The sequence below is a fragment of the Patagioenas fasciata genome, chromosome 30, assembly GCF_037038585.1.
Source record: "Patagioenas fasciata isolate bPatFas1 chromosome 30, bPatFas1.hap1, whole genome shotgun sequence".
Classification (NCBI taxonomy): domain Eukaryota; kingdom Metazoa; phylum Chordata; class Aves; order Columbiformes; family Columbidae; genus Patagioenas; species Patagioenas fasciata.
In genome coordinates, this window is record NC_092549.1 from 4,570,527 (window position 1) to 4,595,732 (window position 25,206).

Consider the following 25,206-nt stretch of genomic DNA (forward strand, 5'->3'; position numbering starts at 1 on the left):
AATATCCATTCCAGTATCGAGCATGTGTTCCTATACTCTTTATGAAGTGCTGTGATTTCAGCTGGCAGAATTACACGTTTCATTCAGACTGCGTCAAGTGTTGTTTATCTTAACCATTTAGTTTTATAGAAAAAAGGAGCTAACTTAGGCAAATGGCCAGTAGGTGCGAGAAAGGATCACACTGCTCTGGTGTCTTTAGACATAATTGATGCCAATGGGAAGCATTTCTGGGCAGCTGTTTCCTCAATGTTCTGCTGTGCCATGGAAGCTCTTCTGCAGCCAGGAGGCTGAAGGCATAGAAAACATGACCAGAATGAGGATGCACCTGGGCAGAACAACGTAAGAACAACCAAAGACAAGACATTTTGTGTTTTGCTCAGTGCTAGGTTTTATTGTCTACAAGTGAAGAGGGAAAATGAAGAATGATGACATTAACTGCAAAGGTATCCCAAGTCCCATAACCAAGAAGAGAATTAACAGCCACACCAATATCTAATACATGCCTTACACAGTGGATAAAACATTCAAGCGCATTGCAGATGTTTGATAACTAAAGGACAGAAAGAAGAATTTTGAAAACAAGAAGAAAATCACTAGACATTTACTCCGCCACCACGTGAAACAGAAGTGAATGAGCAGGTTTTCATCTCCTCGTGCCTGCTCTTGTTGCACACCAGAGATGGGGACCAGCAGAGCTGATGTTGCCACCTGGAGCTGGCTCAGCAAGACTTCCTGATGGAGGCGCAGCACTGCTGGATGGGTATGGAACACTTCCTCAGTGGAGAGCAGCACTGCACGGGGCTGCAACACACCGCCACGGGCTTCTTCACCACGTAGGAGCAGCAAGACAGACGTCCAGAGCAGCAGCAGGGGCAGCAGCCACAGCGGCAGCAAGGTTGCAGGCAACAGGACTGCTGGCACACCTTGGTACAGCAGACGGACCGCTGGCACGGGTCACAGCAGGACTGCTGGCACGGGTCACAACAGCTGGATTGCTGGCACGGGTCACAGCAGGACTGCTGGCACGGGTCACAGCAGGACTGCTGACATGGGTCACAGCACCGTTTCTGGCACGGGTCACAGCAGGACTGCTGGCATGGGTCACAGCAGGACTGCTGACATGGGTCACAGCACTGTTTCTGGCACGGGTCACAGCAGGACTGCTGACACGGGTCACAGCAGGACTGCTGACATGGGTCACAGCACCGTTTCTGGCACGGGTCACAACAGGACTGCTGGCATGGGTCACAGCAGGACTGCTGACACGGGTCACAGCACTGTTTCTGACATGGGTCACAGCAGGATTGCTGGCACGGGTCACAGCACTGTTTCTGACACGGGTCACAGCAGGACTGTTGGCACGGGTCACAGCAGGACTGCTGGCACGGGTCACAGCACCGTTTCTGACATGGGTCACAGCAGGACTGCTGGCACGGGTCGCAGCAGAGGGACTGCTGGCATGGGTTGCAGCAGACAGTCTTCTTCTGGCACGGGTCGCAGCAGCCGCTCTGGCACGGCTGGCTGCAGCACACGGTCTTGCTCTTCACGATGGGGCAGCATCCGGTGGAGCACATGTTGATGTAGTGTGGTTGAAGCTGGAAGCACTGAAGACCTGGAACACAATGTACTTTTAGACACAATGCATCCTTCCAAGTTCTTACATGTGTTTCATTTTGACATGCAAATTCTGCTGTCTAGGTCCACAGGTGGTGACCATATCACACACCTCTTCCTATTTCTTTGTCTGGAGTTGCAAAAACAGATCCTTACAGAAATCAAGCTCAGTATCCCAGTAATATTTGTGCATCTTTTGACCCGTCCTAGGAACTAACTTTGGTCTACTCATCAGTGAACATCAGTCCCTGAATTTCCATCCCAAGAAGTTTGTTTTCCACTCCCAAGGCCTTTGCTCTTTCTCTACCAACCGTCTTTCAAAACAGACCAACAGGCTGGAAAAACCTGGGTTTCAGAGCGAGCTGTAGGTCAGATGCAAAGACACATTTTGACTAATTGCTTGATCAAAACCAAATGAGAACCATTGCGACCAAGGAACGCTGCTGATGGGCAACACTTACCGTGCTGACTGAGAGGTGCAGGTGAGTGAGGAGCAAGGGGACAGGGAGACCTTTTATTTAGCTCGAAATGGTCCTGCCGGAAATGAGGTACCCCACAGCAATTTGTGATTTACGCACGAAGCCTATACTTACTTGTTGAATACGCCTTCATCTATTTAGTTTTTGTCTCATTGCTTTTGACCAGTCCCTCAATTTTGTGTAATTATCAATTTGTTCAGTAAATTTTTTACAATTTTTTAATGTCAAGTTAATTCTTGTGTGATGCCTGTGGTCTCCTTAAGAGGTGTGTTCCTATATTTTTGCGTATGGTAACGCTGTTGCATCGAGATGCTAGGTGGCTTGTTCAGAGCTAGCGAGTGCTCAATTATCATAAAAATCATAATTAAGATTGAAGAGTGGTGGATCCCAAAGGAATGCAGAGGCCTTATGGATGTCAGTTGCTCTTCAATATGATTTTATTAAACAGATTTCCCACAAGTGTGATTCTGTAGCCCTGTGTTTTGTGTTTGAATGCAGAAATGGTGAAGCTCGATGGCCTTCTTTGGGGTCTCTGGTCATCAGAAGAGCAAATATAGAACAGAAAGCTCTCGATATCTCATCCTTTGTTGCCTTATCCCACCCTTGGATGGCAAAATACGTGCCCGTGGCCTTGCCAATATGAGGAATTTTAGATGCAGAGGACTGTGAAAATTCATCATGGAAACTGGGCATAGGGTTTGGGTCAAGTTGGAGTCCATATTTTTCCAATTCCTTTTTGACATCTTTAAAAGCAAAACATAGATCTTGTCTGGAAATTTTGCATCCTGTTTATGTTTAGCATAACTTGATCTGCAAAATTCCTATTCCATTTTTTACAGTGTAATATGCCCTCGAGTAATGAAAGATCCACCTAAGGATGTTTTTATTTGAATAACTCCGCGCTCAGTTCTCAGTCAGCCACTGGCGGTCATTAGTGCTGATGTTAATGATCACGTTGCAGTTATTCATTAATGGGTTAATATTTATTTTGCGTGGAAGCCTGAAGGCCTGACGTGATGCACTGATCACCTTCAGGAGCTCAAATTAAACTGCGTCTTTTTGACAAATTGTCGCTCTCTGGTCAGATGGAATTCACGGGACCCAGGACCACGGCTGACGTGATTAATGCTTCGTTTCTGAGATCACCTGGAGGAGGAGGAGGAGGATGGTCCTGCTGCTGGGGGTCTGGACGTCTGGGGAGCAGAGCACCAAGGGACCCTTGACCACCCCCCTTGATGGCACAGAGCTCCACTGGACACATCCTGATTTCTGCTGAGGAGAAGGTGGCGGTTCAGGCTGTTTCTGGTCATACAGCACGATCCAGATCACAGGTGCTGAGGACAGGATAAGTCATTGTGAACCTTATGTTTGACTTTTGATGCCACAAAGCATCCATTTCCACGCAGTTTCCGTTCAGTAGCTGCTGTTTTTATTTGGCTACATCCCAGCTTTTAGAAAGTCACCCAGTCTTGCTTTGCAGAACTACAGAGACCATGAAGCCATCACTTCTCCAGGAAAGCTCTTCCCAGGGTCAATATTCCTCTCTGCTAGAACAGGCTTCATTTCCTATGGAGTTTGGCTTCGTTTCCTATGGAGTTTGGCTTCATTTCCTATGGAGTCTGGCTTCATGCTAATGACCCAATCAAACCAGGTCACAGCTGCATGCTATAATCTAATTAGTGATACAGATTTACACCAGCTGAGTATGTGCCTCTCAGTTGAAAATAAAGGAGGCTCATGGCAACCAGGAGGGGATTTCTGAGCCTGCAGAGCAATGATTGCAATGTTTGAAACAGGAGGGGTGCTAAGCAGTGTGATAGATTAAGAGATACTGGTCAAAATGAGGCAGTTTTCACTGTGACTTTGTAGGAAATTGGTGTAGTTTCATCTAGTGTCCCTCTGAGGGAAAAACCCACTGCTGCTCTTAGAACTGGATGTGAGCATCAGAGCTGCCTAAAGCCATATGGGACAGGTCCATAGGCAGCTGGGAGAAGCTGCCTCTTGTGGGACTTGGGAAAGGAAGAGGAAACAAAATCTACTGTGATTAATCACTGAGTAGAAATTTGGAGGCCTGGGGCAGCAGAAGAAAGTGAATGTACGCACTTCAAGGCAAAACCACTCCTGTGGACTGAAGTCCTTAGTGACTCAACACCCAACTGCAGAGAAGTGTAAAATGAGCAAGAAAAAGTGTTTTTAATGCAGCTGTCAAGGGTCACGTGAAAATGAGCCATCTCTTCGCAATCGCAGCAGCTCGAATGTCGGTGAGTGATTAATTGCTCTCTGCATAGCTTTCACCTTTTCCTTTTTAGCGGGCTGTTTCTCTATAATGACAATTTTCTCTGTAACCTGTAAATAACCAATTCCAATTACTTACACACCAACGGGTTATTTAGTAGGTGCTTGCGGTGCCTGGTTCATCCAGCCCGTTCCCCATCCCTGCCCTGGGATGGGTGAATCACGCCAGGGAAGCCTCATCTCATTTTACACTGCAGAAATTCGTTAATTGAAGGTGTTTCAAGGCACGTTCCAAACCTTGCAGGATTTGCTTTGTTTTCTTTCCAAGCACAGCAGTGGTTTTTGAAGGTTGTGTCTGCAGTAAAAACACGAAGGTGCAGGCTGGGCCCGCGGCTGTGGCTCCGAACCCCGCTGTATCCGCTGGGCTCGGTGCGGTGTTTGGTTTGAACAGGGATTGACCCGATGTGCTCCTCGCAGGAGCCAAAAGGAAACGGGGTTACCAGCTGCACCCCGTGGGGATGGCGCAGCGCTGGGAAGTCTGGTGTGGTCCCTTTGGCTCCCTGGTGTGGTGAAAATGGAAATATTTGATTCTTCACATATTCCTTGACCTGCCAGATGACCTGGCTGACCCCGCCAGGTTGTTGCACATGTAGCAAAGGTTATTTAGTCCTTAAGGTCAGAGAAAACAGTGTAGCGAGGGGTGCTGCGGAAGGTCTGAGTGTGCGGAGTTTTCCCATTCTTTGGTTTCTCTTTCCCTTCACTGATTTCTTACGCTTCTTCGCCTGATCTCACCTGCAGAGATGTGTGGAAAGCAAAGGATTCAGAGGAAGGGAGCAGTGGAGTAGAAGTTTGAGCAAATTTGGGTTCTGTCTCTAGCAGCAAAATGATGGGCACTAAAGTTGCATTTACAATCCTGTTTGGCTCAGTCTTTGAAGTGTAAGAAAATGAAGCCCATAACTCATTGGTTTTGGAAAATGTTGCCCATTAGACTAATTTGCTAACTGCTAATGAGAATCGCTTCTTCCCTTTCTCTGAAGTGCAGGTGTGCTACAGCTTTTCTTCAGGGTAGAGGCACCGTAATTGCCTGTGGTGAGTTTTGTGTAGAAGTGAGTATTGCACGAATTCTTTAGGGGTGTTTTGTGCCTCAGTTGTGGGTTCAAACGCAAGGGAGGCTGCGGCTGCCCCGGTGCCAAACCAGGTGCTCGTGTGAAGGGTTCTCTGTCCTCCTGTGCTTTGGCCTGGGTGTCAAACCAGTGCTCCTCCAGACTCTTTCCACCCCCTCAACAGCCTTCCAAAGCTGGGTTGTCATCCGGTTGTACCCACTCAAAAAGTGTTTCTGAATCTTTCAAATTCAGTTTCTGCTAAAGAAGATGTGGTCTCTAAAGAGTTATCATCCATCACTTCCAGAACTTTTTGGGGAGTACCTAATGGAAGACCAACCTACAGTGATGAAACCATGTCCCTAAGAACCTCATCTAGACATCTTTGAACCCCTCCAGGGACGGTGGCTGCACCACTTCCCGGGCAGCCTGTTCCAATGCTTCACAACCCCTTCAGCAAAACCTTTTCCCCAATATCCGATCTAAACCTCCCCTGGCACCGCTTGAGGCCACATCCTCCATTGTCTTTTCAACTGTCTTCGACCTCGTTGTTTTCAAAACAGTGTGACAAAACTGTCTGGACAGCTCATTGTCTGGTGTAAGCCGGGGGAGTTCTGTTCTGCTCAGCGCTTTACATAAATATAGATTTTTGGTAGTTGAGACATTTTTCATCTACTAATGCATTTGTTTTCTCCCCAAATGAATATGGCAATTGTTATTGGCGCTGACTATCGGGGCACTTAGAGAATATGAGGAAATTTGACGGAAGAATCCAGGAAAAAAAAAAGTCTAAAGCAAAAATGTGAATAAAGGAATTGAAAGACAATGTGGGTCTCATGAAGTGTAAGATTTATTGTTTCCCACACCCAGATGAGTCTGAAGCAGAAGTGCATGGCATAGAAAGACTCCCAACAGTAATTACACACTAAATAATTAGAAAGGACATTTCCTGAATAATTAGAAAGAATGACACCTTGAATGATAATTAGGGGAACGCTTCATCCAGAGCAGTAGTGAGGCACATGGCAGAGACACAGGATTTCAACAAGGATGAGACAATCCACTCGAGGGAGGAGCGAGCCGGTGGGTCCGGGTCCCGGGGCTGGATCCTGCTGTTAGTACTTGGGGTACGTCGGTGGCAGCTTGCAGATGTTGGCGGGGTACTGGGCGCAGTAGGGAGCCGGGGGGCAGTAGCGCTGCACGGGGGGGTAATAGGGCTGCACCAGGGGGTAATAGGGCTGCACGTAGCTGTACTTCTGCACAGGCTGGCTCTGGACGGTGTAGTTGTAGGAGGCCCCCGAGTCATGGCAGGAGGACCGGGATCCAAGGCAGGAGGACCAGGATCCAAGGCAGGAAGACCGGGATTCACGGCAGGAGGACTCGTAGTCGTGGCAGGACCTGCGAGAGCACATCTTTCTGGAGTATCAGCAAAGCTGTAGGGGAGAGAGAGTGTCACGCTAGAGTGGCTGCTATACTGTAATCTCCTGAATTTTCCTTGTCTCTTTTTCTGTAGCACTCTGGGAAAGTTCTTTTTCTTCTGCTTTGTAATGTATGGGATATCTTGACCTCGAAAGCAATACTGCCTTGTCTTTTGGGGGACACTCTGCCATGGTAGAACTCTGATGAGAATTTCCCTACCAAGGTGCTGCTGGCCTTTTAAGGTAAAATTTACTTCTCAAACTCTACACTGATTTATCTGAGATCTTTCCCTCCATCACCATCTAGTTTGAGAATTAATTCCTTGCTGGGTCCCAAGGACATAGTGTCTTTGAAGATTTGGTCTTCAATTGCTCCAATTTTTCTGTCATCTCGTCTGCTGTAGAATCATCAGGTTTAGATTGGAAAAGACTTTTAAGATCATCAAGACCAATCATTAACCTAACACCGCCAAGTCCCCTTTGCTGTGAGCAAACCATGAGCACCCTTTGCGTAGCTTACATGTTCAACAACCCACTCACAAAGAACAAGAAAATTCTAAGGCAAAAGCAAGATCTCAGTGCAGAAGTTGTCAACTATAAGTCCTTTGTGAGGCCCTGCTGTTCAATAGTAGATAAATCAACATAATCCAACTTACCCTCTGTTGGATCAGGCAAGACGAAGAGCACTGAGAGCTGATGCTGAATGAATGAGGAACAGGGGATGGCGAACCTTTATATCTTCCAAAGAGTTACCTGATAAATTACGCACCTCTTGGCGATGCTGGCAATTAATTAGTCACATTCATATTTATCTTCTGTGTCTAGTTTTTAGCATTTACAGTTTGACATAGTCAGGAAAAACAATTATAACTTTTTCCTTAGTATGTTAATAGGCAATGGATTTCCCAATCTGCTTTATAAGGGAATTTTGAAGGTAGTTGCATATTTGCATATGAAAAATGAACCTAACCCTAGAGTTATTAAGTTATTTGCCATTGAGCAACCAATATTGCATCAACGTACAGGTCAAAATTGTTGACTCTCAGTTTGCACGCTGCCCCTCGGTCTCCGTGGCAGACTCACATTTTGATTGATATGTTTTTGTCGTGACACAAGGGGCTGTAATTAACAGCCACACCGCACATGCCTGCTCCTTGCAGGGAAGCCGTTGGCTAGCTCGAATGCCCCTAACGCTTCAGCACTGGAGATGACGCTAGAGGGACGTCTCCAGTGCCAGATTTTTGTTCCTTTTGTGAGTCCGCCAACCATCAGCTGTTTTTTTCCCTTGTGCAATGATGTTATTCTGTTTACATTCCTCCTGGAAGAGGAGGATTTCAAATCCTAAACAGGAAGGATTTGTGCTCAGAAACTACCACCTGCTGGCATTCTGTTTTCAGATCGCAAATTGCCTTGGGCTTCTGCCTTAATTAAGCAGTTTTGTAATTTTTTACTCATTGCAGTGTTTCACTATTTACTACCGAGTTTATCTCGCAGTGATGTAGGACTTTACTTTAGGACAGTGAAACAGGTAATTGTTCCTTTCCTGTGACTTCTATCCAGGCAGACGCTTCAGGAGCTCCCCGGGAGCATCTTGTGGGTCAGTCCTGATGCAGTGACAACAAGAGGGTCATAGAGTTGCTTACTGAGTTACAAGAAAGCAGCTAACCCTATGGGGATGGTCTTCACGCTATTGAGAAGGCCCTTGTGTCAGTTCCCGGCCATACAAAGCGCATTCGTCTCGCCCTTTTTGAGACACCCTATGTAAGTTGTTTAATGTGACCCCGGCTGTTGAGCTCTTTGTGATGCTGGTGCAGAGAAACAGGCGCTGGCAGAAGGAAGTGAGCGATCCTGTTCCAGAACAGGTGTCTCAGCGAGATGGGCTGGCGGCTGGGCAGATAAAAACAGTCTTAGGTTGTAAAAAATAGAGAGATGTTTAGCATTTATTTTTAAATGCCTGCTGTTTTCATTGAAAAGGACAATCTGGAGCTCAGTGAGAGAAGGGGGGTTTGAGAAACCCTCTAGGTGCCCATTCGCGTTTTTCGGACACATCGGAATTTTGTGATTCTGGATCAGCCTGACAAATGGAGTGTGAGGTGCTGCTGGAGCAGGGAACTGTGAAAGACAGTCCTGGGCTGAATACGATACAGATGAGCTCCTGTATGTTGTCCATAAATGCGTTAATCTGACACAAATGTGTCTGGAATGGCTTTTGTTCATTTTGAAAGTTCAGGATATGAGCATTTTGTGGGAAGTTTGAGAAGAAAAGAATGAGGAGCTGTGACTAAGAAATCAGAGGTAAAGATAATTCCCGAGTAAAGAGGTCAAAGAATAAACAAATCATAAACTTTTTCTATTTTTGGAAATGAAATTTTATTGTCTCGTTTGCATGTTTCAGAGGCTGACACGTCATATGTAAGCCACTATCAGCAGAAATCATTCTCAGCCTTTTGGAAAGGAACACAAGCTTGGTCTTGCATGCTAAATAAATTAAGACAGATCAGATTTATATTGTGAAGAAAATTCTAATCACATAAGAGGTATCTGAGGATTCACGCAGACCAAAAGTGGGAAAAGAGAACCAGCGATGCAAGCTTTAAGCATTGAGAGCATCCAAGGGAGGAGCGAGCCAGTAGGTCCGGGTCCCAGGGCTGGATCCTGCTGTTAGTACTTGGGGTACGTCGGTGGCAGCTTGCAGATGTTGGTGGGGTACTGGGGGCAGTAGCGCTGCACGGGGGGGTAATAGGGCTGCACATAGGTGTACTTCTGCACAGGCTGCCTCTGGATGGCGTAATGGCAGGAGGACCCCGAGTCATGGTAGGAAGACCGGGATCCATGGCAGGAGGACCCCGAGTCATGGCAGGAGGACCGGGATCTATGGCAGGACAACCAGGATCCAAGGCAGGAAGGCTGGGACTCGTGGTGGGAGGTTTCATGGCTGTGGCAAGACCCACGGGAGCACATCTTTCTGGAGTACCAGCAAAGCTGTAGGAAAAAGAGGCCGTCATGCTAGTACAGCATCACCAATGTACATGAGCATTCCATAATTCATTCTGGAATTCCACATTTTCTTCCTACTTTTTAGGTCTTTAGGGTAAGAAATTTATTTCAATGCTGCCTAGGTACTGGGAGATGATTCCTATCACCCACTGAAAACACGACCTTTCACAGATGCAGTTTGCTTCTTGGAGGAAAATAACTCACAGCATCCATCGCTCCCGTGCAGCCCCAGACCCTCCAGCGCCTTCTGCTCAAAACTTTGAAACCTCTTTTCTATAAAGTCCTCTAACCGTCCTCTCTCTGTATTTCCCAGTCTTTCTGTTGTTTGGTTTGGTTTGAGCCTCTGACTGCGAAGACTATATCCTGCTCACCATTTGCCGTGATAAAACCCCTCATGTGGGTGACAATAACTTTGACTCTGGTGTGACCAAGGTCCAGAGGTAAGGAGTGAGTATCATACTCCAAGTCTACCAAAGCTTGTAGGAAAGCAGTTTGTTTCACGAAGAAAATCAAGAGAAATGAAATGACTTGACTTACCTCTTCAGCAACAGGAATGAATGTGTGTAGGAGTGGAGGAGTGAATGAAGGCAACTGGGATGGGAAACCTTTTATACTCTTTCAAAGGATTATCTGGGACATGAGACATCTTTTGGCCAGTGTAACCTAATTACATATCCCAGCCCATTTCTATCCGCTGTATTCAGCTTCCGACGTTTTCCCTTTGATGCACTGTTCTTTTAGCATTGTAATTGTCCCTTAGGTTATTAATAGCGCTCTAATTCCTCGCCTCCCTATGAAAAAGATTGGAAGGTATTTCATGCAATGTTACATCAGTATCGAAGAAACCAATGGATTTGGTCACAGACAACAAGTATCGAGTGGAAGAGGTGTCTGTAATTCAGAACCACCAATTCCTCAAGCTGTGCCAGGATGTCACATGGACCAAGAGCTAAATGTGATCACACCTCCATGTGAAAGAAAAACGATTACTAATGCTAACTCATGCAGATTGTTTTGGGAAGGAATACTCTAGCTGAATTGCCCAATGGTACCAGATATTCTAATAGGAGATTCAGCATTGACACAAAGGTATCCTTCATTGAAAACTTCAGCCTGCTTTCCTGATGCGTCCTGCCAAGGATTCCTTTTATTCTTGTTATAAATGCTGTTTCAGTCTAGTTCTGCGACGTGTTGTCGATGGCAGTGATATCAAACCCCAGAGCAGAATGGTTAAAGGCCAACCTTCCATCCCAAGTCCTGCTCACGTTCCAGGAGATGTAGCTGTTTTTCCCTCCTCTTTTCGTCCATCCTTCTTTTGTGTACTCCTAGTTTTTCTCCCAGCATTTTAAATAGAAAAACTAAAGAGTTTTCTTTCTGGACGTTTTTGCCAGTTGAGGTTGTGAGAAGATGGGCCGTGTGCCTACTCCAGAGTAACACCTTGAATTCCACGGTAATATTGAAGACGATATTTGGACGACTAAACGTGACAGAGCACCAGTATTGCTGCCTGGCTTTCAGTACGCAGCCATGGCACCTCTGCAGCTCTTATGGAAACACACATTAGACAGGACTGTAGCTCAAGAAAATGAACAAAACAGCATAGTGTGGTAAAGGTAGATGTTTCCGAGTCTGGATTTTCCCATGAATTGTGTATGAACTTCAGTCTTCCTTTCTGTGCCTATGAGCAGGTCGTGCCCATCTAACCCAGCAATTATATTTTCTGGTCATATAAAAAGCAAGAATGTGTCAACACCAGGCTGGCATTGTGGATTAGACATCAGGCACAAGTGATTTTGGGTGATGCTCCACTGACTCATTGGGATCCTTCAAACAGGTCCATTCACATCTGTGATTCAGTATCACAATGTACAGAATGAACCTGTAAATACTTTATCATGCTTTTTTGGTCTGTTTCTCACCCATTCTTCTCCCGCCCCTCTTGAGGCACTGTCCAGAAAACGTTCTCTGCGGAGGTGGCACTTGCACAGGTGTCAGTGCTGCTGTGACCTTCGTGGCAGGGGGAAGGGGGCACTATTTCCTGCTGAATTTATGCAATCTGCTTTCCTGCTTCATTTCCCAGGGTGTGTGCTGAGATAATAACACTCCAGCTGGGGACAGATCTGCTGTCTCCATTCCTCAGGCTCTTCCTAAGTCTTTCCTTAAATGAATGACAAAACCTGCAGCACTTCAGCTTGGAGCGTAGGTGAGAACTTGGACTGCTTAGAAAGAATTAAGATAGGAGATTTTATCTCTCCTTCCCTCTAACGCTTTCAGTCAGACTCGAACTCCAACTGGAGCCTCCAGTCTGGCTTGATTTCAACCTCCCCTTTGGCACAAGGTGGGTTTGGCACTGGTGGGGGGTACGTGGGTGTCTGGGGGGAACGATGACCGTTGGTAGCGCTGTGTGAAGCCTTCATGCGAAGTCAGAACGGCACGTCTCTGACCCTGGCGTTCATTCCTGGTGCTTGCAATCACATACCTTGCATATGGGAATGATGTTCCTTGTTATTTTAATTAACAGTAATAATAAAACAAGTGCTAATAATAAGCTTCTTGTTCATTTCAAAGATTCAGTGCAAACCCTTTGTTAATTAAATGTCTAGAGCATTACACACAATACTGCTCTCACCCCACAGAGGCACAAATTCTTGCAGCAATCTGCCTCTGTGCTTATGGATACTGGAGGAGAAGCTGGGGATGAACCTGGTGCAATGGGAAATACAGTTGTTGGTTTTTACAGACACCTTTCCATTTATTCCTTTTTTTCTGCATCTGTGAGGGAAGCTCAGAACTTTCCTGCTGAGACGTTAACTTAAACCTGGGTAGGAACGGGGAACATCTTTTCCTTTTGCAATCTGTGTCTTGTTTTCCAGAGGTGAGCGGTGTTTACAGGACCAGAGTTCGCAGTGGGAGATAACGCTACAGTCCGTAGCCCGACTTAGACCAGATTTTATTTTGCATCAGCCAGTACTTTGTGTGGGCAATACGCACTTTTTCTGGGATCTCCAAAGAAGATAGAGTTACCTTGCACAAAATATCTGTCTAATCCCATATTCTCTATCTAGAACAGGTCAGAAAGAACACTAAGTATGATGTAGTTCTTCCTCTTGTTTCTGGTGATTTTTGGACTTCCTAGGTAGACTCTGCATTTGTACTCAGCAGCCATGTATATATTAAAAAGCTGAATCTCTGCTTTTATCTCCTCTGAAATGTTCCTTTGAGGGTCTGAGCCTCAGGGCCAGTTGTTTCAGAGCCGAGGGCTGGGATTAAAGAGAGATGTTGATGCCACCTTCAGCCCCAGACAGCTTTTCCAAATCCAGAACCTGACTTTATCTGGCAGGTGCGCGAGATGTAGGGACTGAAGAGCTGAGATTTGAAATGCAATGGGAAGGGAGGAAGCTGTTTTCAATGTGGGAAAAGCAGCTCTTGTTAATAAAGGTGGGCTTGGGAATGATGACAAAGATATGGAGGAGGATAATGGTGGAAAAACACCAGGACACCAACAAGTTTTGTGAGCTTTAGATTTTAATATCACATCTTTGCTACTGGAGACAGAAGCAGGAAATCAACGGATTCAAATAATCTTGTGCGCGAGGCAAATCACATTTCTGCCATGCTAATGCCACTTTGCGTTATCGGGAGCGAGGAGAGGTAATTTGTGCTGGAGGGAAGGGGCGGGACCTGCCCAAGCTCAGGGCTGCATCTTGCGGAGGGGAGAGGTGCAACCCCGTGTTGTGCGCTGACCGTCGGCTGGTCCTTGTGCCTTCACTTCTGCTGCTGCTGGGGCCACTGCGCTGGCTGCTTGATCTGCTGCTGCTGCTGCTGGCAAGGAGCGGGAGGCACTGCCACCTGCCCGGGCACGGTGACCACGGGGCCCTGGGGGGGCAGGACCACCACAGGTGTCACATCCTGCACGGCGGTCACTTCGTGGCAGGTGAGCTCCTCAGAGCCGTGGCAGGAGGAGCCTCCGCGGTGGCAGGAGGAGCTCTCGGTGCTGTGGCAGCCTCTGTCTCCGCGGGAGCACATTTTTCGTTTGGTGTGGGGATCCCTGGAAGGAGAGACCCTTGTCATTAGACACATGAAGTGCAGCGTGCTTTCCCCAATATACTTTGGGTTCAAAATTCCTCGACACATTTATGAGCCTGCTGGGGATTGGCAGGATTTGCTGGTTTATCCGTCCTGTTTCCTTGGCTTGGGGTTTCATCCCACTGTTCCAGATCAGCACCCACCACCTGCACAACCTCATGAGCCCCCTGGCAGCCCCCATTTCCATTTCTGCTGGGCTGTCTGTGCTGTGTTTCCTCCCTCCTCATGTCCTCCTCATCCTTTCCTCTCTCTGCACCCTGTGGGCTCTTGGCTGGCAATTGTCCAATTTTCTGAGGCATTTCCCAAGCGTATCCAACCCCCTTCCGAGGAGACGAGGCTCTGGAACTGAAACTGCAGGGAGGCAGAGGGCACGCAGGATGCGGCCACTTGAGCTGAGAGCAGCTCGTGCTACTCCTTCCTCTCATAGCTTAAGGCTGCCTTCTCACTTCTTTCCCAAATTTCTTCAAGGGCACCTTAATACTTCCAGGTCTTGATGTTATCCAAGGGAAAGGAGTCTGGCTTGCAAGTGCAATTAAAATTCCCAGCTTAAACCCAAATTTTCTCATGAAAGATCAGCCTGCCATCTCTCATTCATTCCCACATCCCATTCTCTACTTTTTATTTCCATGTTTCTCCTTTGGAAGCTATGAATCCTGAACACTGAAGTAATCCAAATACATGTACATATGATAAGAATAATAGATTTTTCTTAGCATAGGCAATTTTGAGACCAATTTTGACAGCGCAAAATTGCCCCAGGCTCCGAGGCAGAGCTTGGCTCTCAACAGTCCCAGCACCTGCAGACAGACCCATCTCCGTAAGCTCAGCTCAGTTCACCAGACTTTCACAGCATTGAAATGTTAGCAGTGTAGTAAGAACTTACCTTGGCTGTAAAGGCTTGGAAGAGGGAGCGGAGCTGAGTAGATGAGATGCTCTCCCATCTGAGAACTTTTATATGGTCCCTAGCCCTCTTCCTGAAAATGCAATAAACCCCTGGGGAGAAATGACCAACATATTTACCCAACAGCCACACCTCTAATTACCCACCACCTTCAAAAGCTTATTCAGCCCCGTTTCTTTGATTGACTTGTCCTACAGTAGATTGTCTTCCTTGTGTTACACAGCTTTAATTGCCGCCCTGCCCCACACAGGTTGTAATGCACAAAGAGTGAAAACCGTGTGGGTGGTTTGGCTGTCTCACTGTCATGCCAGAATGAGTTTTATATTGCAAAATAGGTGGCAAAGGTGGCGCTTTTTGGGTTTCCATCCTCCTGAAACCTCTTGCCCAAGGTCCGGTGGGGAGGAGGGGTCCTGACTTCTCTGTCACGGCTGCCTCCGACTGCGCTTGGCAGGACTGGAGTCCCGTACAGCAGACAAGCGCTACCCCTGTCAGACCCTCACCATGAAAGACGGCAAGTCTTTAGAAAGACCTCATCACACGTCCTCTGAAAGCATCTTTAAAGTTACCTTTCACTGCATTACCCTTCACTTCACTGCACCTTCACAGGTGCCAGCAGCTTAGCAGCCCAGGGTCCCCTCTTGATCCTTTCTCTCTGACCGTGTCACTTTCCAGAGCAATAAGACCAGGATAACGAAACCTGTAGCAGAGCCTAAGAGCTACAACTGGAAGTGGTGTCTCGAAGTCAGGTACTGATATTGACATAGTTACCACTAATTTTCATTGCTGACATTTTTCCTGGCTGATACTGAAAAGCCCTGAACAGAGCTGATCTTCTAAAATTTCTGTGTTTCTACTATTTTCATTCTTTTTCAATAACCTTCAGAGGAAGAAGCCGCTTTCTGCGATGGGAAATGCGTGCCTAGGGAAGCCACTTGGGCAAACCTTGCATGCATGAGTAGGCTGTGAGTACAGTGATAACTCAGAGACCACGTGTCCAAGTTCGCCGCGCAGCCTGCGCTCTCCCAGCGTTTCCCGGGGGTGGGACGGGAGCACCGTGCGGAGCAGCGGATGGCTGCGAGCCCGGGGCGCTCGTCTGTCCCTGGCGCAATCTGCTGTGCAACCATCGCTTCGCAACAGCCCCAGTTTCTCCTCTTCCCTCCCATTAGCGACTTGATCATGCAGCAAGGTTCACTCTGTGTTTTTATTAACTTTGCATCTTAACTCCCTCTGCCGACACGGGAGTCACAAGGTTTTGCTGGGCAGAGATCGGCTGAACTCTAAAGCAAAGAAGGGTGGCTCCTACTTGCTATTTCTAAAACAATTCCTTTAGTTTCTATCCAGAGGCGCCAGCTGGCGACTTTCATCAAGAAGCCAGATTAATGTTTACCATTCATTCTGCCTGTTTACAAACAGCTGGACCGGGGGGGGCATGGCTTTTGCAAGCGCCGACATGCTTGTGGATACAAGTCCTGTGTTATCGCAGTTCATCAGCCACGAAGGGCGAATCGTTCCTTCGCTGTTGTGCAACAAGCGGGAAGGAAATACGCGTGTGCAAATGTGCAAGTGTGTCCCGCCTCTAAAATGCAGTCCCCGCCTGCTCCCAGCATCGTCCTGGGGACGAGCTGTGTCCGCTCTGGCGTGCGGAGAAGGGCAGTGGGATGCGGCCCTGGCTCCTCATGTCCAAGATCTGGAGACAAGGGCATCTCCAGTGGTTCTGTTGTTGTGTCATCAACCTAGCTTGGTTATCATTGATGCTTGAGGAGGGTTTTTAGATATGCGCCTCAAAGAACCAGACAGATGGGCCACTGAATAAGAGATGTGCTTTTAAAATATTTTAAGGTATTTTTTTTTTTTGTGTGTGTGAGGGGAACCAAAATTTTTAGAAGATTTTTTGTCAGGTGGTTGAATAGACAAGACATTTTTGAATACTCGATCAGTTTTCTGGAACTCTCTTGGAAGCTGTTTGAGCTTTCTGAGTTATGTTGCCTTTGATGTTATCAGATGAAGTAGGGACAACAACAGAAATCAATAATGAAGTATGATAATGCTGTCTAACTTTAGAATGGAATTTACTATGTTTGGTGACAAAAATCTTGTGTAACACTCTCTGTACCGCAGCTCTCCGGTCTCACAACATTTTACTTCATGAAAGGTACCCGTTGTGGCACTGAACGTAGGTCTGGAGCTCAGATGGTTTTGTTGTTTGTAAGCTGTGGTGTTTTATGAACATAAGGAAAAAATTTTACAGATTGTTATTGAGGTAGAAAGGTCAAAATCCTCGCAGGAAGATGAAAGTAGCAATGGTAAAAATACTTTACAAAGGAGTTTTGTGCTCCTTTTCCTCCCTTTTAAATGGGCACAGATCTATGGGTGTTTTTTCCGCCATTATCAGTATTCAGAGGAGTCAAAAAACCTCCAGAGCACAGTCTCATAGCACTGACTATTTGGCAAATACCAAGTTACAACTGTCACTGGGTGTTCAGGCCTCACTGATGCTGTCCCATCAGCACAGCGGAATTGTCTTCTTCCTCTCCCTAATCTGGAGTCTAATCCTACCAAACAATGTCATGGAGCAGGTTAAGGTGAAGAAGCAAACGAGCTTGTTTGAGTTGCTTCATGCCGCTGTGCAAGCATAAGGTTACGTGATCCAGCTTACAACATAATCTGCAATCTCTCTGGGATGGAGCCTGGTGTGTAATTGTTTCCAAGTAAACAACCTTGTGCTCCCAAGGTCACGATGTAAATAATAATCAGTTGGAAATCACCTGGGTGTTTTCTGTATCTCCCTAAAGCAGCCTGCAGGGCCTGGCCTGGGTACCCTCGCGCGGGGTCTCAGCACGGCAGAGCGTTTCCGTTGGGTGGGGACGGCGTGAGGGAAGCTCTGACTTCGACAACAGCAAAATTAATGCCCTTCTCTTGCTGTTGAACACGATGCATTTTAATTCTATTAGAACAGATATTACATTTGAGTATGGTTGTAAGATACATAAAAAATGCTGGAAGATAAATCTTGTGTTGTCAAGTAGACTCCTTGGGTATCCATCTGTATTTTGAGTGAAGTAGCCAGAAATCAAAGAAATCATTCAGACGCTGGAATTTCCCACAGACTATGAATTTTTATTTTCCAACCCATCAGCAGAAGGAGATGGAGGAAGGACTCTTCTGTCACCAGAGCACTTTCCAAGCGGTGCTCACAGCAGCACTGCCAGCACGGCCCCCCACGAGGAAGGCAAACCTCCCCAACCATAACGACACATCCAGGGCACTTTTGCTGGGCAGCGGTGGCTGCTGGGACAGTCACTTCTTCTGGCTGTGTGGCCACTGGCTGGTCTGCTTGCTCTGCTGGGCCTTGATGTTGGGAACGACAACGGGGCATTTCTGCTGCATGTCCTGGAAGGAACCACCACCTCCATAGCTGAGCTCTGGGCCTGAGTGTCCCCCGAAGCCATAGCCTGATCCTGTGCTACAATACCCTGACCCACCTCTGACCCCACCTGTTAAGGCATTTTCTCTCGGTGATGCATCATATCCGTATCCGGAGCCTCCTCCTTCAGTGCTGCCCAGTGTCCCAGTGTGGCAGGTGGATCCTCCACCACCGCTGCCATAGACTGGGACTGTCCCCCGCTCAGTGCCCCAGCCAGATGTTCCCCCATCGTTGCTGTTGTCTATTACAATAGATCCATCCCCACCACACGTGTAGCCCCCGGCAATGCCGTAGGTGGAGGACGCTGGGATGGGCTGGGCAAATGAAGGTCTCCGGCTGTAGATGACTGAGCCTTCCCCGCTACAAAAGAAGGAGCCGTGTCCGTGGAGGTTTGACAAGCCCCTGCTGCCGCTGTGGTGTGAGGAGATCTCATTGCTGTAGCCCCTGTTCCGGTGGGCACATCTCCCTCGGAGATACTGATAAATCTGAAAGAGGAAAGAAACAAACCAAACCTGTACAGTTTTCCTTCATTTTTGCACCATGGTGGGTGGGGAGGCTTCAGGCAGTGTGCTCAGAAAGGGCCCGGAACAATACCGGGTTTTGAAACAGGGCATTGCAAAGCTGTTCTTCAAATGCAAGAGTATTTTAATTCTTACTGGGATAGCTTTTCTGTTTCTTATGTCCAGGACTCATTTCCAGAGAATTCAAATCTGAAGTATATTCTTTTAACATCCACAAACTCCCTGCTCTTCATGACTGTAACTGCAGAGCTGTATAAACAGCAAGGATTATTCTTGCTTCTGTGTTCAAACTGCTTTCTGTGTTCAAACTGCTGCAGTTGTGGTGGATCAAAGTTTCTGTGCAAGCCGACATTGCCAGCTGTATTATTGCTGTCACTGTATTTCATCCCCAAGATCTTTTACATAGGGTGATCGGCATAGCTGTAGCGGCACGTAACCACTGTGCAGTACAGTACAGGCTTGTTGTTAAATAGTATTAAAAAAGTGTCCTGCACGTTGCAAACATATTTAAACTGCAACGACTACGCGGTCACCGCATGCTGGTCCCTACAGGCTCCTCTGGGGTTTTAGTGTCTCAACCCCATGGCTTTGAGTCCGGTGACCTGACTCCACCTTTCTTCCTAGTGATCTGATCCGCACCATACAGACCCTAGGAACTGTGCTGTGGATGCTCAGGCAGTGTGGCTACTGCTGCAAGTGTCAGGATCTGAGATGAAGCTGTATCTCACGAATATGAATCAATAAAGTCTCAGAAAAAGCAGACTTACCTTCCTCATCCATTGGAAACACATTTAGAAGATGAAAGTCGACCGAATGAGGAGCTTTATCAGACAGGAACTTTTATACGGCGTTTAGCATATATGGGAAGTGAGACACTCAGAGGAATGGCAAGGATTTATTTACCTGTCGAACTCTGATTTCAGTGGTTGTTTTGACTCATGGCATCTGATCAATATCTTCCCTTCCTGCTGCTTGTTGCATTGCATGCAGCAGTAATTGGCACTTCTGCTTAATGATCCTATTCCTGTGCTCCGGTCCTGACCTATGGAGCGCTGCTTCATCCTCTGGTGAGGTGGCAATGCTGGTGGAGACCGGGGGGGTGGGTGGGAGCGCGGGTGTAGGGAAGCGCCGAGCAGGAGGATTAACAAGCGTGGGGCAGGGGTGGCGGTGACAGGGTCCTGCTCAGGGAAAGGGTAGGGAGCAGAGGGAGGCTGCGGTTCAGTGATGTGGTAGCTCTCATAGTTTGGGGCATCACTGCAAAGATGGGTGTGAATCACAGGTACCTTGGAGACAGGATGATGAATGTTCAGAAAACATCTGGTGGCCACATATCACACTGATCCCTTCAGCATCTCACTGGTGGCCCCAGTGAGAGAGATTCTGAGCAAGACATTTATATCTGAACCGGAAACTCGTCAAAAGTGAAGTACCTGGCTTGGACATTTTGCAAGGGTGCTGGAGATGCTCGGAGAAAGCTCAGGGGCCCTGGAGAGTATTGCGGAAGTGTGTATGTTCTGACACTTAAACCCACTGTGGCTGGATTACTCCTCTAATGACTGAACAATGCCTCCGAATGTCTTCTTTCTGCATTTTCATCTGATGTGTCTTTCCTCTAGCTTGGAAAGAGCACCAAGCACCAGGGACTCCAGGGAAGCCGATCTGGAGGGCTGCATGGCCGTGTGTTGTGGCCATGCTGGTAGTGCTGCCCGGCACGATGTCCACACTGCAGCCTGCTGCTCCATCTCAGCCCCACAGCGCGGCTCTTGCAGACCGAACTGGGTCTGTTCAGCTGGGAGCAATTTTGCCATGAGGACAGTGAGTGCCAGCTTTGGCAAAAGGCCACATCTGCTGAGAAGAAAGCAGCATACAGGAGTGGTGGTGCTGCCCCGAGCATTGCAAAGCAGATTTCAGAAGCTTGGGCAAGGAGATTTTAAGACCTGGAGGCATGATTTGGAGTGTGTTGAGCTGACTGAGGGACTTGCTGCTGGTTTTACTTCCTTCTGCATGGCCCAAGGCTGATTTGACTGACCGAGTGTGCGAAGCTTACTCTCTGGGTAAGCTTTGAGGTCTGCAAAGCTGGAATGGAAGTGGACATTGACTTAGTGCTTTTGGCCACCATGGGCAGCAGTAATTGCTATGGAGGGAGTGATCCCTGCTCTTAAGGACTGGGCATGATGGGTTTGGCTGTGTCTCCCGATGACACTACGCTGCTCCATGGACATCGCCATTGGGTGCTGCTACCTCAGAGGACTCAGAGACATGAGCTGGGATGGCTGTACCATGTGTAGGTGCCAAAGGAACTTTGTGTGATGTGGGTGCTTGATGTTTTAGGCTGTGCTGTTACTTTATCACAGAGCCCAGGGGAGAATGAAGGTGCAAACTCTCTGGGGCTATGAACTGGGTGGCTTTAGAGTTGCGTCTGCAGCAATGTACTATTGAACCCATCCTCTTTCTACACAGAGGAGTGACACGTCTGATCAGATAGGTTTCTAGCTTCCAAGACAGTAAGATGGTGGTTGAGAATACAAGAAAAAACAAAATCCCAAACAAGGCAGATTTTGATTATTACATTTATTAGATATCAACAATGCTCCTTGAAAATGTAGCAGAGCCTCATCAAAGGAGTCCCAACAGCAGCATCAGGGCACGAGACTCTTCATCCTGGAGTTCTCAGCACAGGTTTGCATCAACAAGGGGAGAGAAAAGGACATGCTGGGAGGAAACAGGCTAACGGACCCAGGTCTTGAGGGAAAAGGTGACATGGCAGAGGCAGGGTTGTTCTTGCTGAGTGCCAGGGCCACCTGTGGTTATTACTTGTGGTGGCTGGAGGGCCAGTGGCAGGACTGCTTGGTCTGATGTGACTCGATGTGGGGAATGACAATAGGGCATTTCTGCTGGGTGGAATGGCCAGACCCTCCACTACCCCCTCCGGAGCTGATGATGATCGAGTGGCCTGAGGAACCACCACCACTGGATCCTCCACTGCAGCATCCAGAGGAACCTCCACTGCTTCCACCTACAATTATGATCTTGCCATCAGAAGACCCACCACTGGATCCTCCTCCCATGCCGTAGCCTGAGGATCCCCCACTGCAGTATCCGGATGATCCTCCACTGCTTCCACCTCCAATTATGCTCTTTGATCCTGAAGACCCACCACTGGATCCTCCTCCCATGCCATAGCCTGAGGATCCCCCACCGCAGTATCCGGATGATCCTCCACTGCTTCCACCTCCAATTATGCTCTTTGATCCTGAAGACCCACCACTGGATCCTCCTCCCATGCCATAGCCTGAGGATCCCCCACCGCAGTATCCGGATGATCCTCCACTGCTTCCACCTCCAATTATGCTCTTTGATCCTGAAGACCCACCACTGGATCCTCCTCCCATGCCATAGCCTGAGGATCCCCCACCGCAGTATCCGGATGATCCTCCACTGCTTCCACCTCCAATTATGCTCTTTGATCCTGAAGACCCACCACTGGATCCTCCTCCCATGCCATAGCCTGAGGATCCCCCACCGCAGTATCCGGATGATCCTCCACTGCTTCCACCTCCAATTATGCTCTTTGATCCTGAAGACCCACCACTGGATCCTCCTCCCATGCCATAGCCTGAGGATCCCCCACCGCAGTATCCAGATGATCCTCCACTACTTCCACCTCCAATTATGCTCTTTGATCCTGAAGACCCACCACTGGATCCTCCTCCCATACCGTAGCCTGAGGAGCCCCCACTACAGCATCCAGAGGAACCTCCACTGCTTCCACCTACGATTATGATCTTGCCACCAGAAGACCCACCACTGGATCCTCCTCCTCCTCCCATGCCGTAGCCTGAGGATCCACCACTGCAGTATCCAGATGATCCTCCAATACTTCCACCTCCAATTATGCTCTTTGATCCTGAAGACCCACCACTGGATCCTCCTCCCATACCGTAGCCTGAGGAGCCCCCACTACAGCATCCAGAGGAACCTCCACTGCTTCCACCTACGATTATGATCTTGCCACCAGAAGACCCACCACTGGATCCTCCTCCTCCTCCCATGCCGTAGCCTGAGGATCCACCACTGCAGTATCCAGATGATCCTCCACTACTTCCACCTCCAATTATGCTCTTTGATCCTGAAGACCCACCACTGGATCCTCCTCCCATGCCATAGCCTGAGGAACCCCCACCGCAGTATCCGGATGATCCTCCACTACTTCCACCTCCAATTATGCTCTTTGATCCTGAAGACCCACCACTGGATCCTCCTCCCATACCGTAGCCTGAGGAGCCCCCACTACAGCATCCAGAGGAACCTCCACTGCTTCCACCTACGATTATGATCTTGCCACCAGAAGACCCACCACTGGATCCTCCTCCTCCCATGCCATAGCCTGAGGATCCCCCGCTGCAATATCCGGATGATCCTCCACTACTTCCACCTCCAATTATGCTCTTTGATCCTGAAGACCCACCACTGGATCCTCCTCCTCCCATGCCGTAGCCTGAGGATCCTCCACTACTTCCACCTCCAATTATGCTCTTTGATCCTGAAGACCCACCACTGGATCCTCCTCCTCCCATGCCGTAGCTTGAGGATCCCCCACTGCAGCATCCAGAGGAACCTCCACTGCTTCCACCTACAATTATGATCTTGCCTCCTGAAGACCCACCACTGGATCCTCCACTGTGGCAGCCACATGAGCCACCTCCTCCACCACCTGAGCTGACAATGATCTTGCCAGAGCCCCCGCTGCTCCCGCCGTAGCTGCCCGAGCCTGAGCCCCCACAGCAGGAGTAGCCCTGGGCCTGGTAGCTGGAGGAGCTGCCCCCACAGCAGGAGGAGCCTCCGCTGTGGCATCCGTGGGACTGGGAGGATGTTTCATGGCAGCCTCCGGAGGTCTGTCTGGAGCACATCTTTGAGCAGTGAGCCTACAAGAAACAGTGTGCGTTTTACTCAGGTGCAGTCATGGCCATCACACAAATTTTCCCCAGCCAGAAGGACCCGTGTGCAGCCCAATGTCACTGGCAGATAGTCTTCAATGAACTCCCTTTCTTCTAAGCACTTTGTGCTCTATGGATCCCCACCCACACACAGAGCTTTTTGCTAACAGGAGATTGCTAAAGTTAATTAACTAATCATTTTAAGTCTTTTATCCCATAGCTGTTCCATCTCCATCTCTATACCAACCAAACATGACTCCCAGTTTCATCAGATGATCCTGCTTCTGCTGGCATTCACAGGAGATGTAAATTTGTCAAAGCAACCTTCCTCACCTTCAAGCCGCCACCCACCAGGCATACTTTATATAAGCATTTACGATTTGCAAGCAAAAAAGTAAGAGAAGAACCACTCCCTTTGGCAGAAATGGACTTACCCTTCTTGGTCTGACAACGTGTATGATAGAGGAAAGCTGAGCGAATGAAGCACTGTGAGATCCAGCAACTTTTATACTGTTTCCAGCGTCCCCAAACTGGGAAGTGAGGCATCCAAAGGAATGGTGATAGGTTTATTTACTAAACTAGTTGTGCTCCTTCATCCCACTTGTCCTGACTCATTGGATCAGATCAATGCCTCTCTAGTGCATCACTTCCTAGGCTATATGCAGTTTGACCGCAGGTATCAGTTGTGAGCTCCCTCCTGCAGTTGAGTTTCGAGACAGGATTGTGGCACTCTGGGTAGCACCCTCCGCTTGAGCTGGGGTGGTGGCTGACAGCAGAAGGGCCTGTGGAGAACCATTTTTCCTTTGTGTTACAGACTATGGAGATGTCCAGGGGACCAGGCTGCCCAGAGAGGGTGTGGAGTCTCCTTCTCCGGAGACATTCAAGACCCACCTGGATGCACTCCTGTGCAATCAGCCCCAGGTGGACATGCTTTAACGGGTGGGCTGGACTAGATGATCTCCAGAGATCCCTTCCAGCACCAACCATTCTATGATTCTGTAATGGAGGGCTGCGCTGGGTAGGACTGCTGTTGCTGGGACAAGCAAAGGAATGTCATATGCCTGGACTTTCCCACTACGCCAGTGTAGTGTCAATCGCGATTTTTATTTGAGTGCATGTGCTGGTTTGACTGAAAAGGAGTTCATTTTCTTCATGCAGTTAGAGACCTCTCTTTTTCATAGCTAGCATGGTCATTATTTGGACTTAATCTGAGAATGAGAGATAACACCCCAGCACAGAATTAATGTTTTTAATTACTTTGATTTGAGAGCCAAGGATGTTCTGAGCGCTCTGCCCACACGTATGAGGCATCAAGAAAGGGAGGCATGGATGGGACAGACCTTGACTGACATCCAGACTGATCAGTAAGAGCATTCCATCCCATTAGCATCATGCTTCATATTTAGGGAGAGTAGGGATCTTCTTGTCTCTCTCTTTCTGGTGTTTCTGGAGAAGCAACGAGAGCTGAGGATGCCCTGTGCTTCTGCTGTCACC

At 48.1% G+C, this 25,206-nt stretch overlaps 3 protein-coding genes across 3 annotated transcripts; all 3 read right to left on the reverse strand.

Moving 5' to 3' along the window:
* Positions 1-719: 719 nt before the first annotated feature.
* Positions 720-1,574, reverse strand: LOC136112939 (uncharacterized). Its single transcript, XM_065857863.1, has one exon. The coding sequence runs from the start codon at positions 1,572-1,574 to the stop codon at positions 720-722; it is 855 nt and encodes a 284-aa protein (XP_065713935.1).
* Positions 1,575-18,127: 16,553 nt separating this feature from the next.
* On the reverse strand, positions 18,128-19,551 carry LOC136112675 (uncharacterized). The gene is made up of 2 exons (XM_065857468.1): positions 19,543-19,551; positions 18,128-18,739 (listed from the first exon to the last, which is right to left on the reverse strand). Exons 1-2 carry the CDS (start codon positions 19,549-19,551, stop codon positions 18,128-18,130), a joined length of 621 nt encoding a protein of 206 aa, XP_065713540.1.
* An 816-nt stretch (positions 19,552-20,367) lies between these two features.
* Positions 20,368-23,685, reverse strand: LOC136112673 (uncharacterized). The gene is made up of 6 exons (XM_065857467.1): positions 23,469-23,685; positions 22,884-23,297; positions 21,933-22,769; positions 21,744-21,833; positions 21,590-21,701; positions 20,368-20,620 (listed from the first exon to the last, which is right to left on the reverse strand). Exons 1-6 carry the CDS (start codon positions 23,683-23,685, stop codon positions 20,368-20,370), a joined length of 1,923 nt encoding a protein of 640 aa, XP_065713539.1.
* Between the last annotated feature and the right edge of the window lie 1,521 nt (positions 23,686-25,206).